At 46.5% G+C, this 19,244-nt stretch overlaps 1 protein-coding gene across 1 annotated transcript in view; it reads left to right on the forward strand.

Annotated features, from left to right (window-relative positions):
• xrcc5 (X-ray repair complementing defective repair in Chinese hamster cells 5) overlaps positions 1–17,432 on the forward strand; it is a 32,334-nt gene extending 14,902 nt beyond the window's left edge. The window contains 14 exon segments of the mRNA XM_064943846.1: positions 826–938; positions 4,616–4,678; positions 4,767–4,904; positions 5,002–5,092; positions 5,836–5,966; positions 8,550–8,592; positions 8,595–8,745; positions 9,904–9,991; positions 11,359–11,428; positions 13,605–13,714; positions 15,256–15,352; positions 15,436–15,503; positions 16,835–16,909; positions 17,030–17,432. Of these exon segments, the coding sequence (XP_064799918.1) occupies positions 826–938; positions 4,616–4,678; positions 4,767–4,904; positions 5,002–5,092; positions 5,836–5,966; positions 8,550–8,592; positions 8,595–8,745; positions 9,904–9,991; positions 11,359–11,428; positions 13,605–13,714; positions 15,256–15,352; positions 15,436–15,503; positions 16,835–16,909; positions 17,030–17,044 (1,253 nt within the window). The 3' untranslated portion in view covers positions 17,045–17,432.
• Positions 17,433–19,244: the final 1,812 nt, after the last annotated feature.

The raw sequence follows: 19,244 nt of genomic DNA on the forward strand, positions 1-19,244 counted from the left end.
TCTTCCTCTCTTCCTCTCCTCTCTAAAGGGAGAACTCCACTCTTCCTCTGTTCTTCCTCTCCTCTCTAAAGGGAGAACTCCACTCTTACTCTCTCCTCTCTAAAGGGAGAACTCCACTCTTCCTCTCTTCTTCCTCTCCTCTCTAAAGGGAGAACTCCACTCTTCTTCTGTTCTTCCTCTCCTCTCTAAAGGGAGAACTCCACTCTTCCTCTGTTCTTCCTCTCCTCTCTAAAGGGAGAACTCCACTCTTCCTCTGTTCTTCCTCTCCTCTCTAAAGGGAGAACTCCACTCTTCCTCTGTTCTTCCTCTCCTCTCTAAAGGGAGAACTCCACTCTTCCTCTGTTCTTCCTCTCCTCTCTAAAGGGAGAACTCCACTCTTCCTCTGTTCTTCCTCTCCTCTCTAAAGGGAGAACTCCACTCTTCCTCTCTCCTCTCTAAAGGGAGAACTCCACTCTTCCTCTGTTCTTCCTCTCCTCTCTAAAGGGAGAACTCCACTCTTCCTCTGTTCTTCCTCTCCTCTCTAAAGGGAGAACTCCACTCTCCTCTCTAAAGGGAGAACTCCACTCTTCCTCTGTTCTTCCTCTCCTCTCTCAAGGGAGAACTCCACTCTTCCTCTGTTCTTCCTCTCCTCTCTCAAGGGAGAACTCCACTCTTCCTCTGTTCTTCCTCTCCTCTCTCAAGGGAGAACTCCACTCTTCCTCTGTTCTTCCTCTCCTCTCTAAAGGGAGAACTTCACTCTTCCTCTGTTCTTCCTCTCCTCTCTAAAGGGAGAACTCCACTCTCCTCTCTAAAGGGAGAACTCTGTTCTTCCTCTCCTCTCTAAAGGGTATCGTTATGGCAGTGACATCGTCCCCTTCTCCAAAGTTGACCAGGACCAGATGAAGTACAAGACAGATGGGAAGAGTTTTGCTGTGCTGGGCTTCACCAAACAGAGCATGGTAATACAGCTGCTGTTTCCTGTCAAACAGACTCACAAAAAGCGTATAGATTACATCCGAAACGTCACCCTATACCCTATATAGTGCACTACTTTGGACCAGTGCACTATTGGGAATAGGTTGCCATTTGAGATGTACACATAGTCTTATCAAGTGGAGCGAAGGAATTGCTCTCAATGCAATTAAACAGGTCTCTTCTTACAAAAGAGATTGTATCTCAATAGGTTTAACATTTACCCTCTAACCTGTATTGATCAAATCAAATTTATTTATATAGCCCTTCGTACATCAGCTGATATCTCAAAGTGCTGTACAGAAACCCAGCCTAAAACCCCAAACAGCAAGGAATGCAGGAGTAGAAGCACGGTGGCTAGGAAAAACTCCCTAGAAAGGCCAAAACCTAGGAAGAAACCTAGAGAGGAACCAGGCTATGAGGGGTGGCCAGTCCTCTTCTGGCTGTGCCGGGTAGAGATTATAACAGAACATGGCCAAGATGTTCAAATGTTCACAAATGACCAGCATGGTCTAATAATAAGGTAGAACAGTTGAAACTGGAGCAGCAGCACTCCAGGTGGACTGGGGACAGCAAGGAGTCATCATGTCAGGTAGTCCTGGGGCATGGTCCTAGGGCTCAGGTCCTCCGAGAGAGAAAAGAAAGAGAAATTAGAGAGAGCATATGTTCTTCCTCTCCTCTCTAAAGGGAGAATTATAACAGAACATGGCCAAGATGTTCAAATGTTCATAAATGACCAGCATGGTCGAATAATAATAAGGTAGAACAGTTGAAAATGGAGCAGCAGCACGGCCAGCTGGACTGGGGACAGCAAGGAGTCATCATGTCAGGTAGTCCTGGGGATGGTCCTAGGGCTCTCCTCCGAGAGAGAGAAAGGAGAGAATTAGAGAACGCTCACTTAGATTCACACAGGATACCTCTTGGACAGGAGAAGTCCTCCAGATATAACAAACTGACCCCAGCCCCTCTGACACTTAAACTACTGCAGCATAAATACTGGAGGCTGAGACAGGAGGGGTCCAGACACTTGGCCCCATCCTCACCTCTCTACAGGGCCAAACAGGAAGGACATAACCCCACCCACTTATTGTTCTTCTACAGATCAACAGCCCCTCTAACCTGTATTGTTCTGCTACAGATTAACAGTCCCTCTAACCTGTATTGTTCTGATACAGACCAACAGCCCCTCTAACCTGTATTGTTCTGATACAGACCAACAGCCCCTCTAACCTGTATTGTTCTGATACAGACCAACAGCCCTCTAACCTTTAACCTGTATTGTTCTGCTACAGATCAACAGCCCTCTAACTTTAACCTGTATTGTTCTCTTCCAACAGCCCCTCTAACCTTCCTGTATTGTTCTGCTACAGATCAACAGCCCCTCTAACCTGTATTGTTCTGCAACAACAGCCCCTCTAACCTTTAACCTGTATTGTCTGCTCAGACCAACAAACCTGTATTGTTCTGAGACCAACAGCCCTCTAACCTGTATTGTTCTGCTACAGACCAACAGCCCTCTAACCTGTATTGTTCTGCTACCCAACAGTCCCTCTAACCTTTAACCTGTATTGTTCTGCTACAGACAACAGCCCCTCTAACCTGTATTGTTCTGCTCCAGACCAACATTAAGTTCTGCAAGACAGATGGGAAGATTTTTGCTGTATTGTTCTGCTACAGACCAACAGAACCTGTATTGTTCTGCTCTGCTGTTTCCTGTCAACAGCCCCTCTAACCTGTATTGTTCTCACAAAAACCTGTATTGTTCTGCTACATCCAACAGCCCCTCTAACCTGTATTGTTCTTTGGACCAGATCAACTATTGGTATTGTTCTGCTACAGACATTTGACAGTACCTCTAACCTGTATTGTTCTGCTACAGACCAACAGCCCTCTCAACCTGTATTGTTCTGCTACAGAAACAGGTCCTTCTAACCTGTATTGTTCTGCTCAGATAACAGTTTAACCTTTAACCTGTATTGTTCTGCTACAGAACAACAGTCCCTCTAACCTGTATTTATTTGCTCCATACCAATAGCCCTTTAACCTGTATTGTTCTGCTACAGACCAACAGCCCCTCTAACCTTTAACCTGTATTGTTCTGCTCCAGACCAACAGCCCCTCTAAGACCAACACCTTAACCTGTATTGTTCTGCTAGACCAATGTAACCTGTATTGTTCTGCTCAGACCAACAGCCCCTAACCTGTATTGTTCTGCTACAGACCAACAGCCCCTCTAACCTGTATTGTTCTGCTACAGACCAACAGCCCCTCTAACCTGTATTGTTCTGCTACAGACCAACAGCCCCTCTAACCTTTAACCTGTATTGTTCTGCTACAGACCAACAGCCCCTCTAACCTTTAACCTGTATTGTTCTGCTACAGACCAACAGCCCCTCTAACCTTTAACCTGTATTGTTCTGCTACAGACCAACAGCCCCTCTAACCTGTATTGTTCTGCCAGACCAACAGCCCCTCTAACCTTTAACCTGTATTGTTCTATAACAGAACAGGCCAACCTGTTCAAATGTTCTGCAAAGACCAACATTATCTCTAACCTTTAACCTGTTTGTTCTGGAGCAGACCAACAGCGGCCAACCTGGATTGTTCTGACAGACCAACAGCCCATCATGTCAGGTATTGTTCTGGTCCAGACCAACAGTCCTCTAACCTCTAACCTGTATTGTTCTGCTACAGACCAACAGCCCTTCTAACCTTGAACCTGTATTGTTCTGCTCCAGACCATACAGCCCCTCAACCTGTTCATTGACCAACAGCCCAGTCTAACCAGCTGTATTGTTCTGCTCCAGACCAACAGTCCCTCTAACCTCTAACCTGTATTGTTCTGCTACAGACCAACAGCCCCTCTAACCTTTAACCTGTATTGTTCTGCTACAGACCAACAGTCCCTCTAACCTGTATTGTTCTGCTACAGACCAACAGTCCCTCTAACCTGTATTGTTCTGCTACAGACCAACAGCCCCTCTAACCTTTAATCTGTATTCTGATACAGACCAACAGCCCCTCTAACCTGTATTGTTCTGCTCCAGACCAACAGTCCCTCTAACCTAACTGTATTGTTCTGCTACAGACTGAGACCTTTAGGTAGGGCTCAGACCAACAGTCCCTCTAACCTGTATTGTTCTGTACAGACCAACAGTCCCCATCTAACCTGTATTGTTCTGGTACAGACCAACAGCCCCTCTAACCTTTAATCTGTATTCTGATACAGACCAACAGCCCCTCTAACCTGTATTGTTCTGCTACAGACCAACAGCCCCTCTAACCTGTATTGTTCTGCTACAGACCAACAGCCCCTCTAACCTGTATTGTTCTGCTACAGACCAACAGCCCCTCTAACCTGTATTGTTCTGCTACAGACCAACAGCCCCTCTAACCTCTAACCTGTATTGTTCTGCTACAGACCAACAGCCCCTCTAACCTGTATTGTTCTGCTACAGACCAACAGCCCCTCTAACCTGTATTGTTCTGCTCCAGACCAACAGCCCCTCTAACCTGTATTGTTCTGCTACAGATCAACAGCCCCTCTAACCTTTAACCTGTATTGTTCTGCTACAGACCAACATTATCTCTAACCTCTGACCTGTATTGTTCTGCTACAGACCAACATTATCTCTAACCTCTGACCTGTATTGTTCTGCTACAGATCAACAGACACCAGTTTGTGGGGACTCAGGTCCTCAAGGTGTTCGCCCCTAAAGATGATGAGGTGAGAATAGTGACCGGATGTTGTTGAATCAAGAGAGGGACTTGTCTTCATACTCATTTTCTCTGTCTGCCTGTCTGTCTGAGCTCAGCATGCAGGTGTAGCTCTCTCAGGTCTGATCCGTGCTCTGGATGACCTCAAGATGGTGGCGGTGGTGAGGTATGTTTACGCCCGCAATGGAAACCCACAAGTAGGAGCAGCCTTCCCCTGTATGAAGGAGAAGTATGAGGTGAGTTAGTCAAATACGTCATACCCTATTCCCTTTTTGGTGCACTGTTTTGGACCAGACGCCATTGGGCTAACTCTAGAACCTTCTGTGTTCTTAGTGTCTGGTGTATGTTCAGCTTCCGTTCATGGAAGATCTGAGGCAGTACAGCTTCCCTTCTCTGGAGAACAACAAGAAGTACACTCCCTCAGGTAGGCTAGTGGACCACTCCTCTGCTAGGATATACACTCCCTCAGGTAGGCTAGTGGACCACTCCTCTGCTAGGATGTACACTCCCTCAGGTAGGCTAGTGGACCACTCCTCTGCTAGGATGTACACTCCCTCAGGTAGGCTAGTGGACCACTCCTCTGCTAGGATGTACACTCCCTCAGGTAGGCTAGTGGACCACTCCTCTGCTAGGATGTACACTCTCTCAGGTAGGCTAGTGGACCACTCCTCTGCTAGGATGTACACTCCCTCAGGTAGGCTAGTGGACCACTCCTGTGCTACGATGTACACTCCCTCAGGTAGTGGACCACTCCTCTGCTAGGATGTACCACCTCAGGTAGGCTCTGCTAGGATATACACTCCCTCAGGTAGGCTAGTGGACCACTCCTCTGCTAGGATGTACACTCCCTCAGGTAGGCTAGTGGACCACTCCTCTGCTAGGATGTACACTCCCTCAGGTAGGCTAGTGGACCACTCCTCTGCTAGGATGTACACTCTCTCAGGTAGGCTAGTGGACCACTCCTGTGCTAGGATGTACACTCCCTCAGGTAGGCTAGTGGACCACTCCTGTGCTACGATGTACACTCCCTCAGGTAGGCAAGTGGATCACTCAGGTAGTTGATCAACCAATAAGCACTATCCTCAGTATAAAGTCTGACTGCTTTTATTTTCCTTGAATGTTTTTTATCCATGTGATGGTTGTGTGTTTCCTGTTTCCTGTTCCCAGAGGACCAGCTGTCAGCGGTGGACACTCTGATTGACTCCATGATGTTGGTGGAGGAGGATGAAGATGGAGAGAAAAAAGACCTCTTCAAAGTTAACCACATCCCCAACCCTCAGTACCAGAGACTGTTCCAGGTAGTTACCACATCCCCAACCCTCAGTACCAAAGACTGTTCCAGGTAGTTACCACATCCCCAGTACCAGAGACTGTTCCAGGTAGTTACCACATCCCCAACCCTCAGTACCAGAGACTGTTCCAGGTAGTTCCCCACCCTCAGTACCATCCCAGGTAGTTACCACATCCCTCCCTCAGTACCAGAGACTGTTCCAGGTAGTTACCACATCCCCAACCCTCAGTACCAGAGACTGTTCCAGGTAGTTACCACATCCCCAACCCTCAGTACCAGAGACTGTTCCAGGTAGTTACCACATCCCCAACCCTCAGTACCAGAGACTGTTCCAGGTAGTTACCACATCCCCAACCCTCAGTACCAGAGACTGTTCCAGGTAGTTACCACATCCCCAACCCTCAGTACCAGAGACTGTTCCAGGTAGTTACCACATCCCCAGTACCAGAGACTGTTCCAGGTAGTTACCACATCCCCAACCCTCAGTACCAGAGACTGTTCCAGGTAGTTACCACATCCCCAACCCTCAGTACCAGAGACTGTTCCAGGTAGTTACCACATCCCCAACCCTCAGTACCAGAGACTGTTCCAGGTAGTTAGTTACCACATCCCCAACCCTCAGTACCAGAGACTGTTCCAGGTAGTTACCACATCCCCAACCCTCAGTATCAGAGACTGTTCCAGGTAGTTACCACATCCCCAACCCTCAGTACCAGAGACTGTTCCAGGTAGTTACCACATCCCCAACCCTCAGTATCAGAGACTGTTCCAGGTAGTTACCACATCCTCAGTACCAGAGACTGTTCCAGGTAGTTACCACATCCCCAACCCTCAGTATCAGAGACTGTTTCAGGTATTTACTACATCCCCAGTACCAGAGACTGTTCCAGGTAGTTACCACATCCCCAGTACCAGAGACTGTTCCAGGTAGTTACCACATCCCCAACCCTCAGTACCAGAGACTGTTCCAGGTAGTTACCACATCCCCAACCCTCAGTACCAGAGACTGTTCCAGGTAGTTACCACATCCCCAACCCTCAGTACCAGAGACTGTTCCAGGTAGTTACCACATCCCCAACCCTCAGTACCAGAGACTGTTCCAGGTAGTTACCACATCCCCAACCCTCAGTACCAGAGACTGTTCCAGGTAGTTACCACATCCCCAGTACCAGAGACTGTTCCAGGTAGTTACCACATCCCCAACCCTCAGTACCAGAGACTGTTCCAGGTAGTTACCACATCCCCAACCCTCAGTACCAGAGACTGTTCCAGGTAGTTACCACATCCTCAGTACCAGAGACTGTTCCAGGTAGTTACCACATCCCCAACCCTCAGTATCAGAGACTGTTCCAGGTAGTTACCACATCCCCAACCCTCAGTATCAGAGACTGTTCCAGGTAGTTACCACATCCCCAACCCTCAGTACCAGAGACTGTTCCAGGTAGTTACCACATCCCCAACCCTCAGTACCAGAGACTGTTCCAGGTAGTTACCACATCCTCAGTACCAGAGACTGTTCCAGGTAGTTACCACATCCCCAACCCTCAGTACCAGAGACTGTTCCAGGTAGTTACCACATCCCCAACCCTCAGTATCAGAGACTGTTCCAGGTAGTTACCACATCCCCAACCCTCAGTACCAGAGACTGTTCCAGGTAGTTACCATCCCCAACCCTCATACCAGAGACTGTTCCAGGTACCCATCCCCAGTACCAGAGACTGTTCCAGGTAGTTACCACATCCCCAGTACCAGAGACTGTTCCAGGTAGTTACCACATCCCCAACCCTCAGTACCAGAGACTGTTCCAGGTAGTTACCACATCCCCAACCCTCAGTACCAGAGACTGTTCCAGGTAGTTACCACATCCCCAACCCTCAGTACCAGAGACTGTTCCAGGTAGTTACCACATCCCCAACCCTCAGTACCAGAGACTGTTCCAGGTAGTTACCACATCCTCAGTACCAAGAGACTGTTCCAGGTCAGTTACCACATCCCCAGTACCAGACTGTTCAGGTAGTTACCACATCCCCAACCCTCAGTACCAGAGACTGTTCCAGGTAGTTACCACATCCCCAACTGTTTGGGAACTCAGTACCACATCCTCAGTACCAGAGATCTGTTCCAGGTAGTTACCACATCCCCAACCCTCAGTACCAGAGACTGTTCCAGGTAGTTACCACATCCCCAACCCTCAGTACCAGAGACTGTTCCAGGTAGTTACCACATCCCCAACCCTCAGTATCAGAGACTGTTCCAGGTAGTTACCACATCCCCAACCCTCAGTACCAGAGACTGTTCCAGGTAGTTACCACATCCCCAACCCTCAGTACTAGAGACTGTTCCAGGTAGTTACCACATCCCCAGTATCAGAGACTGTTCCAGGTAGTTACCACATCCCCAACCCTCAGTACCAGAGACTGTTCCAGGTAGTTACCACATCCCCAGTTCTAGAGACTGTTCCAGGTAGGGCTCCTCCTCTATTGTCAGGTTATTTCTCCATGTAACGCGTTCTCAATCTGCTATTACTTTTCTACATCTTAATTTTCCCTCATATTTCACCCCCCCACAAAACACACTTCTCCCACTACAGTGCCTGCACCATCGGGCGGTGAACCCCAGTGCCCCCCTCCCCCCATGGACCCCTGGCTGACTACAGCTCTCCAGCGCCCCCTGGCGGTGGCCACCCGCTGTCAAGCCCCCCTGGAGACACTGAAGAAGAAGTTCCCTCTGAAGGAGGTGGTCAAGAAGAAGGAGCTGAAGACCAGCAAGGAGCTGTTTGGGAACAGGTAGGTCTGCATCACTAGCTGTTTGGGAATGGGTAGGTCTATATTCTAGCTGTTTGGGAACAGGTAGGTCTGCATCACTAGCTGTTTGGGAACGGGTAGGTCTGCATCACTAGCTGTTTGGGAACAGGTAGGTCTACATCACTAGCTGTTTGGGAACGGGTAGGTCTGCATCACTAGCTGTTTGGGAACGGGTAGGTCTACATCACTAGCTGTTTGGGAACGGGTAGGTCTACATCACTAGCTGTTTGGGAACGGGTAGGTCTATATTCTAGCTGTTTGGGAACGGGTAGGTCTACATCACTAGCTGTTTGGGAACGGGTAGGTCTATATTCTAGCTGTTTGGGAACGGGTAGGTCTATATTCTAGCTGTTTGGGAACGGGTAGGAATGTGATTCAAATCTCATAGCTACTAGTTTGTCACCTCATTTCTGCTTCGTTTCAGATGGGTTCTAAACTACTTGTTATCTCTTACCTACAGGGCTGGAAACAGTATTGTGATCATATCAGTTGTGTAGAACACTCCATGGGAGATCCAGTATTGGGCAAAGGTCTGTTGTTAATAGGTTAATAGGCAGGTTGTTAATAGGCAAACGGAGGAGTTTGATTTTTTTTTTTTTTACCTTTATTTTACTAGGCAAGTCAGTTAAGAACAAATTCTTATTTTCAATGACGGCCTAGGAACAGTGGGTTAACTGCCTGTTCAGGGACAGATTTGTACCTTGTCAGCTCGGGGATTCGAACTTGCAACCTTTCGGTTACTAGTCCAACGCTCTAACCACTAGGCTACCCTGGCCTCCGGGTGGGACCTCCCGGCAGCTAGCGCGGCAATGTTTTAATAATCCACACCCCCTTTGAGTCCGCTCTTTTCTCAAAGGAGAAAACCACAGGCTACTTATCCTTTAATCTAGAAAATGGCTCGCACGACTTGCTGCTTTTATTTATGTCTTTACACGTGTTTTGGGATTCCTCCTATGTAAACGGAATTTGCCTCATGACATGTCAGTTGAGAAAGAGGATTGTTTCATACAAGCACATGTATTTCTTCTCCTCGGTTACCTTTGACCTTTTTCAAAAGGAGGAGAGGACGGGGTGCGTGAGGAGTCACGCAAAACCAGTTGAGTATATCCCCATATAACTGACCCTCTTTATCCTCTGCAGCACTGAGGAGCCTGATGCCAAGAAGGCCAAAGTTGACGAGGAGGAAGACTTTAACCTGGCTGACATCACAGAGGGAAGCATCACACAGGTGAGAGTAGGCCAGAGGACTTAACATGGGATATGGAATTATTGAAAGTACACATCATATACAGTACCAATCAAAAGTTTGGACACACCTACTCATTCAACGGTTTTTCTTCATTTTTTAAATATTTTCTACATTGTAGAATAATAGTGAAGACATCAACTATGAAATAACACATATGGAATCATGTACTAACCAAAAAAGTGTTAAATCAAAATATATCTTCTATTTGAGATTCTTCAAAGTAGCCACGCTTTACCTTGATGAGAGCTTTACACGCTCTTGGCATTTTCTCAACCAGCTTCACCTGGAATACTTTTCCAACAATCTTGAAGGAGTTCCCACATATGCTGAGCACTTGTTTGTTGCTTTTCCTTAACCTCTTATGGCTGCATCCCTTGTTCTCAATTTCCGCCTGAAGACATACCCTAACCTAACTGCCTGTAGCTCAGCCCCAGAGGAAAGGATATGCATATTCTTGGTATCATTTGAATGGAAACATTCTGAAGTTTGTGGAAATGTTAATATAATGTAGGAGAATATAACACAGTAGATCTGGTGGAAGAAAAGAGAAAGAAAGAGCATACGTTTTCTGTTTTTTATTGTTGTAGCATCTTTCACATGTACTATAATAGGATGCTGGAGATAATTTTGATGGAGGAGCAACTGTAGGTGTGTAAAGTTTCAGACTGATAACTTCAGGAATGGGTGAGCTACATGACATTTAGCATGAAGTCACCCAGGTGTCCCACACAAGTGGGACACCAAATATACCCAAGTGGCCAAATTGGTGAAATGACCTATAACTGTATACAACATATCAAAAAGCAATTCTAACACACACAAAAAAAACAAAAAAAAAGGTTTAAAAAAAATATTATAAAATAAAAATATATTTTTTAAACAGTACACCCTTTGGAAGTCCGCTGCACAATATTTTGCTGCCTGTGCCATGTCCCATAGCAGTCTCTTTCTGATGTAAAGCAGAGGCAAACTGAACAAGTGGTGCAGGTCATGCGACACAGAACACAAGGACGCCTCCATGCTGTGCCCTTTTGGCCCTGAGGCACAGTTATGCCTGCAGTAATGAACTGTGGCATATGAACACCACTGGGGCAAAAAAGTATTTAGTCAGCCACCAATTGTGCAAGTTCTCCCACTTAAAAAGATGAGAGGCCGGTAATTTTCATCATAGGTACACTTCAACTATGACAGATAAAATGAGGGAAAAAAACCAGAAAATCACATTGTAGGATTTTTAATGAAATTATTTGCAAATGGTGGAAACCCCACTGTATATCATATAATTTACCTGTGTTCCTCTACCAGGTGTTCTCTACTGTATGTTGACCTGTGTGTTCCTCTACCAGGTGGGCAGTGTAGATCCAGCACGGGATTTCCGCACTCTGATTCGCCAGAAGAGTCTTCCGTTTGGAGAGGGTGAGATGATTGGCTGGTTCTACTCTCTCCTTCTCAAACAAGTCTCATGGCCTAGCCTGGTCCCAGATCTGTTTGTACAGTCTTGACAGCTCTTATGGTCATTGGCAAGATGACCATGAGGGGGTATCCTACCAATCAGGTGTTCTATACTGTATGTTTACTCTTGAGTTCAACTTGGGATAACTAGTCATATGAATGTGGCTCACCTTTTAGCCAGGTACATTTCTATAGCAAGGAATCCTTCATAACTAACCTGCTCCAGGGCAGGCTAACTCCACTATCCTGCATTCAGAACTAACCTGCTCCAGAGCAGGCTAACTCAGGGCTAACTCCACTATCCTGCATTCAGAACTAACCTGCTCCAGGGCAGGCTAACTCAGGGCTAACTCCACTACCCTGCTAACCCTGCTCCAGGGCAGGCTAACTCTAACCTGCTCCAGGGCAGGCTAACTCCACTATCCTGCATTCAGAACTAACCTGCTCCAGGGCAGGCTAACTCAGGGCTAACTCCACTATCCTGCATTCAGAACTAACCTGCTCCAGGGCAGGCTAACTCAGGGCTAACTCCACTATCCTGCATTCAGAACTAACCTGCTCCAGGGCAGACTAGCTCAGGGCTAACTCCATTTATCCTGAATGAAGTGACGAATGAAATCAGATTCCTTCCCTCACAAAGACTGCGCCATCATCCCCTTCATTTCAGGAAGAGAACTAGATTTGTCAGTTTATTTTAAAGTTAAAATAGTTTAGCAATGACAGAACGCATTTGAAACTTAACTCACAGTAAAACCTTTGTTTGACAAATATAATTGTGATGAATATTTTATGGATAGGAGTGCGAAAAGTAATACAATAGAGACGCCACTTCTAAAAGCCCATTTCGCAGCCTGCTGATATATTTTCCTTCATTTTGGGTGGCAGGTAGCTTAGTGGTTAGAGCCTAGTGGTTAGAGCGTTGGGCCAGTAACCAGCAGGTAGCCTAGTGGTTAGAGTGTTGGGCCAGTAACCAGCAGGTGGCCTAGTGGTTATCCTGCATTCAGCTTGGGGCAGTAACCAGCAACTGGCCTCCTGGTTAGAACTAACCTGCTCCAGGGCAGTTGGGCCAGTAACCAACCTGCTCCAGGTGGCCTAGTGGTTATCCTGCATTCAGAACGTTGGGCCAGTAACCAGCAGGTGGCCTAGTGGTTAGATCCTGCATTCAGAACTTGCTCCAGGCCAGGCTAACTCAGGGTAACCCACTATCCTGGTTAGAACTAACCTGCTCCAGTTGGGCCAGTATCCTGCATTCAGAAGGTGGCCTAGTGGTCCACTATCCTCAGAACTAACCTGCTCCAGGGCAGGCTAACTCAGGGCTAACTCTATCCTGGAACTAACCTGCTCCAGGGCAGGCTAACTCACTAACTCCACTATCCTGCATAGAGTGTTGGGCCAGTAACCAGAAGGTGGCCTAGTGGTTAGAGTGTTGGGCCAGTAACCAGAAGGTGGCCTAGTGGTTTAGAATGACGTTGGGCCAGTAACCAGCAGGTGGGATAGTGGTTAGAGCACTTGGGCCAGTAACCAGCATTTTGGTGGCAGGTAGCTAGTGGTTAGAGCATTGGGCCAGTAACCAGCAGGTGGCCTAGTGGTTAGAGCGTTGGGCCAGTAACCAGCAGGTGGCCTAGTGGTTAGAGCGTTGGGCCAGTAACCAGCAGGTGGCCTAGTGGTTAGAGCGTTGGGCCAGTAACCAGCAGGTGGCCTAGTGGTTAGAGCGTTGGGCCAGTGACCAGCAGGTAGCCTAGTGGTTAAAGCGTTGGGCCAGTAACCAGTAGGTAGCCTAGTGGTTAAAGCGTTGGGCCAGTAACTGAGCAGGTTAGCTGGATCGTTAGAAGCTGACAAGGTACAAATCCTGTCTTTCTGCCCATGAACAAGGCAGTTAACCCACTGTTCCTCGGCTGTCATTGTAAATATGAATTTGTTCTTAAAAAAAAAAAAAATGACTTGCCTAGTAAAAATAAAGATTAAAATGTGATTTTTTAAAATTTTGATAACTGAAGCTGGCTAGCTTTAGTTAACCCTGAGTAGATCTAGCTTGCTTGGTAGGATACCCCTCTGGCTAGCGTTTGACCTATCATGATCCCATCCTGACCCGTTGTCTTCCTGACATCTTCCTGACCCCATGTCTGCATGTGTCCTCCAGTGTGTCAACAGCTGACTGGCAGGATAGAGCAGTTGCTTGGCAACAAGAACATGAACTACTACATAAAGTGCATCCCCTGTATCCAGACCTTCAGAGAGCAGTCTGTTCAGGTGACCATTCAATACAAGAGTTTTACATGTCAGTAGCCTGTGAACAGGTTTTACAGTGTATGTTTAACAATTCCTCTTTTCTTATGGACGATCATTCATCATTATACAGAGACAGGGTGGAATTCTGTTAGATATAGTCCTATCATTACTTTAAATGTATACATCATTTAGTCATTATACATAAAATTCATAACAGTAATGTGGATCTCCTATTGTACCCCCCTCTCAGGTAGGTAGGTAGGTAGGTAGGTAGGTAGGTAATGTGGATCTCCTATTGTATCTCAGGTAGGTAGGTAGGTAGGTAGGTAGGTAGGTAGGTAGGTAGGTAGGTAGGTAGGTAGGTAATGTGGATCTCCTATTGTACCTCCCTCTCCGGTAGGTAGGTAGGTAGGTAGGTAGGTAGGTCTGGATTACTGCAACTCGCTGTTGGCTGGGCTCCCTGCCTGTGCCATTAAACCCCTACAACTCATCCAGTACCTCCCGTCTGGTGTTCAACCTTCCCAATGTTCTCCTATTGTCACCCCGCTCCTCCGCTCTCTCCACTGGTAGGTTCCAGTTAGGTAGGTAGGTAGGTAGGTAGGTCCGGATACAAGACCATGGTGCTTGCCTACGGAGCTGTGGTAGGGAAATGTGGCATCGCAGTACCTCCAGGCTCTGATCAGGCCCTACACCCAAACAAGGGCACTGCGTTCATCCACCTCTGGCCTGCTCGCCTCCCTACCACTGAGGAAGTGGGCTCCCGCTCAGCCCAGTCAAAACTGTTCCAGCTGCTCTGGCCCCCCTGGTGGAACAAACTCCCTCACGACCCAGGACAGCCCAGTCAATCACCACCTTCCGGAGACACCTGAAACCCCACCTCTTCAAGGAATACCTAGGATGGATAAAGTAATCCTTCTCACCCCCCAAATGATTTAGATGCACTATTGTAATGGTGTTCCACTGGATGTCAGAAGGTGAATTCACCAGTAAGTCGCTCTGGATAAGGCTCTGATCAGGCCTTAAATGTAAATGATGTAAAGGTAGGTAGGTAGGTAGGTAGGTAGGTAATGTGGATCTCTGGCCTTGTACCCTCCCTCTCCACTGAGGTAGGTAGGTAGGTAATGTGGATCTCCTATTGTAACTCCTCTCCCAGTCAAAACTGGTAGGTAGGTAGGTAGGTAATGTGGATCATTGTACCTCCCTCTCCGGTAGGTAGGTAGGTAGGAGGTCAATCACCAGGTAATGTCCGGATCTCCTGAAACCCCTCTCCGGTAGGTAGGTAGGTAGGAGGTAGGTATAATGTGGATCTCTATTGTACCTCCCTCTCCGGTAAATGATTTAGGTACTATTGTAAAGTGGTAATGTGGATGTCAGAAGGTACCTCCCTCTCCGGTAGGTAGGTAGGGATAGGTAGGTAGGTGGTAAAGTGGATCTCCTATTGTGTCCCTCTCCGGTAGGTAGGTAGGTAGGTAGGTAGGTAGGTAGGTAAAGTGGATCTCCTATTGTACCTCCCTCTCCGGTAGGTAGGTAATTTGGATCTCCTATTGTAACTCTTTCTTCAGGTTGGGAATGCTGATCACTACAACAGCTACATCCAGTCTCTGAAGACCAGTATTCCTGTTAGAGGCCTTCAGGAATTCTGGGACATGCTAGTCCAAGGTACAATAGCAGGCCTCATGTTAACGCTCTTTATTAAAGCAGCGTTCTGTGAGCAGGTTATTAATTGTGGTATTGATTAACAGATGCCCTGACCCTGATCAACAAGGACGAAGTTGAAGGGAGCACGTTCTCGAGTCATGATGCCAAGCAGGTACAGGAGAACCAGCTAACTACCTTCCTCTGGGGTGACCAGGCGTTAGAATGGTTCATTGAAATGAACAGACCCACAAAAATATAAAGGCAACATGTAAAGTGTTGGATTCATGAGCTAAAAGATCCCAGAAATGTTCCATACACACACAAAGCTTTTTTCTCTCAAATTTTGTGCACAAATGTGTTTTCATCACTGTTAGTGAGCATTTCTCCTTCGCCAAGATAATCCATCCACCTGACAGGTGTGGCATATCAAGGAAGTTGATTAAACAGCTTGATCATTACACACCTTGTGGGTATAATAGGCCACTCTAAAAAGTACAACGCCACAGATGTCTCAAGTTTTGAGGGAGTGTGCAATTGGCATGCTGACTGCAAGAATGTCCAACAGCTGTTGCCGGATAATTTTATGTTAATTTCTCTACCGTAAGCCACCTCCAACGTTATTTTAGAGTATTTGGCCTTACCCGCAGACCACGTGTAACCACGCCAGCCCAGGACCTCCACATCCTGCTTCCTCACCACAGACCACGTGTAACCACGCCAGCCCAGGACCTCCACATCCTGCTTCCTCACCACAGACCACGTGTAACCACGCCAGCCCAGGACCTCCACATCCTGCTTCCTCACCACAGACCACGTGTAACCACGCCAGCCCAGGACCTCCACATCCTGCTTCCTCACCACAGACCACGTGTAACCACGCCAGCCCAGGACCTCCACATCCTGCTTCCTCACCACAGACCACGTGTAACCACGCCAGCCCAGGACCTCCACATCCTGCTTCCTCACCACAGACCAGGTGTAACCACGCCAGCCCAGGACCTCCACATCCTGCCTCCTCACCCGCAGACCACGTGTAACCACGCCAGCCCAGGACCTCCACATCCTGCTTCCTCACCCGCAGACCACGTGTAACCACGCCAGCCCAGGACCTCCACATCCTGCTTCCTCACCACAGACCACGTGTAACCACGCCAGCCCAGGACCTCCACATCCTGCTTCCTGTGGGGTCGTCTGAAGGGGGGTGCTGAGGAGTATTTTTTGTCTGTGGGGAAAACTGATTCTAATTGCTTTGACCTGCCTCCCGAGCGGTGAGCTTATGCCCTCCCAGGCCCACCCATGGCTACACCCCTGCCCAGTCATGTAAAATCCATAGATTAGGGCCTATTGAATTGATTTCAATTGAGTAAATATGAAGTGGAACTCAGTACAATTGTTGATATTGTTGCGTGTATATTTTTGGTCAGTATATCTGAGTGGTTGTAAAATGACAGAGGAGAAGTTGTCCAGTCCTATTTCCTGATTGAAGCCTGACTCTGTCCTTAGTTCCTGACTGCAGGGGAGAAGAGAGAGGAGGCAGCAGCAGCTGTGGTGGACGATACAGGAGATGTGGACGACCTGGTGAGTGTTAGTCTTTTGTGGTTTTCAGGGAGAAAGTCGTGGGGTCGGCGGCTACACATCTATAAGATCAACAGTTGTATATGTGACTGCTCTACCGTGGTTTATCACCTCTCCCTACAGCTGGACATGATGTGAGGTAGAAGACGGCGGGGTTGAGGAGTGGAGGATGAAGGAAACGTGACCAAACAGATTCAACTGTCCCATCTGCCACCTGGAGTTAACAGCATAGTTTGGGATTTTGACCATTTATTGAGTCAGATGATTACCATGTGGATGCAGTTTTTATGTCTCTGCATTCTGGAGGTAGGAAGTCAGAGGTCATGCTAGCTGATATCATATTCAGTGCATTTGGAAAGTATTCAGACCCCTTGACTTTTTCCACATTTTGTTACGTTACAGCCTTATTCTAAAATGGATTATATTGTTGTCTTTCCTCATCAATATACACCCCATAATGACAAAGCAAATACAGGTTTTTAGAAATTTTGACAAATGTATTAAAAATAAAAACGTATTCCATTTATGTAAGTATTCAGTACTTTGTTGAAGCACCTTTAGCAGCCATTACAGCCTCGACTCAAATTGTAGTCACATGCGCCGAATACAACAGGTGTGTAGACCTTACAGTGAAATGCTGGATACAACAGGTATAGTAGACCTGACAGTGAAATGATGAATACAACAGGTGTAGTAGACCTCACAGTGAAATGCTGGATACAACAGGTGTAGTAGACCTCACAGTGAAATGCTGAATACAACAGGTGTAGTAGACCTCACAGTGAAATGCTGAATACAACAGGTGTAGTAGACCTCACAGTGAAATGCTGAATACAACAGGTGTAGTAGACCTCACAGTGAAATGCTGAATACAACAGGTGTAGTAGACCTCACAGTGAAATGCTGAATACAACAGGTGTAGTAGACCTCACAGTGAAATGCTGAATACAACAGGTATAGTAGACCTCACAGTGAAATGCTGAATACAACAGGTGTAGTAGACCTTACAGTGAAATGCTGAATACAACAGGTGTAGTAGACCTCACAGTGAAATGCTGAATACAACAGGTGTAGAGACCTCACAGTGAAATGCTGAATACAACAGGTGTAGTAGACCTCACAGTGAAATGCTGAATACAACAGGTGTAGTAGACCTCACAGTGAAATGCTGAATACAACAGGTGTAGTAGACCTTACAGTGAAATGCTGAATACAACAGGTGTAGTACCTCACAGTGAAATGCTGAATACAACAGGTGTAGTAGACCTCACAGTGAAATGCTGAATACAACAGGTGTAGTAGAACCTTCAATTATGAAGACCAGCAAGATCTACTGTCTCTATAATAATATGACAGACCAGCTAGATCTATCTAAGACCAGCAAGATCTACTGTCTCTATTATAATATGACAGACCAGCTAGATCTACTGTCTCTATTATATTATGACAGACCAGCTAGATCTACTGTCGCTATTGTATTATGACAGACCAGCTAGATCTCCTGTCTCTATTATATTATGACAGACCAGCTAGATCTACTGTCTCTATTAAAATGTCAGACCAGCTAGAAATACTGTCTCTATTATATTATGACAGACCAGCTAGATCTACTGTCTCTATTATATTATGACAGACCAGCTAGATCTACTGTCTCTATTATATTATGACAGACCAGCTAGATCTACTGTCTCTATTATATTATGACAGACCAGCTAGATCTACTGTCTCTATTATATTATGACAGACCAGCTAGATCTACTGTCTCTATTATTAAATGACAGACCAGCTAGATCTACTGTCTCTATTATATTATGACAGACCAGCTAGATCTACTATTCTCTATTATCCAGCTCTACTGTCTCTATTATATTATGACAGACCAGCTAGATCTACTGTTATGACTATTATTATTATGACAGACCAGCTAGATCTACTGTCTCTATTATATTATGACAGACCAGCTAGATCTACTGTCATAATTATATTATGACAGACCAGCTAGATCTACTGTCTCTATTATATTATGACAGACCAGCTAGATCTACTGTCTCTATTATGACAGACCAGCTAGATCTACTGTCTCAATAATAATATGACAGACCAGCTAGATCTACTGTCTCTATTATATTATGACAGATCAGTCTCTATTAGATCTACTGTCTCTATTATATTATGACAGACCAGCTAGATCTACTGTCTCTAAGTTCTAATATATTATGACAGACCAGCTAGATCTACTGTCTCTATTATATATGACAGACCAGCTAGATCTACTGTTTCTATTATATTATGACAGACCAGCTAGATCTACTGTCTCTATTATAATATAGACCAGCTA

The sequence above is a fragment of the Oncorhynchus masou genome, chromosome 29 (genome assembly GCF_036934945.1).
Source record: "Oncorhynchus masou masou isolate Uvic2021 chromosome 29, UVic_Omas_1.1, whole genome shotgun sequence".
NCBI lineage: Eukaryota > Metazoa > Chordata > Actinopteri > Salmoniformes > Salmonidae > Oncorhynchus > Oncorhynchus masou.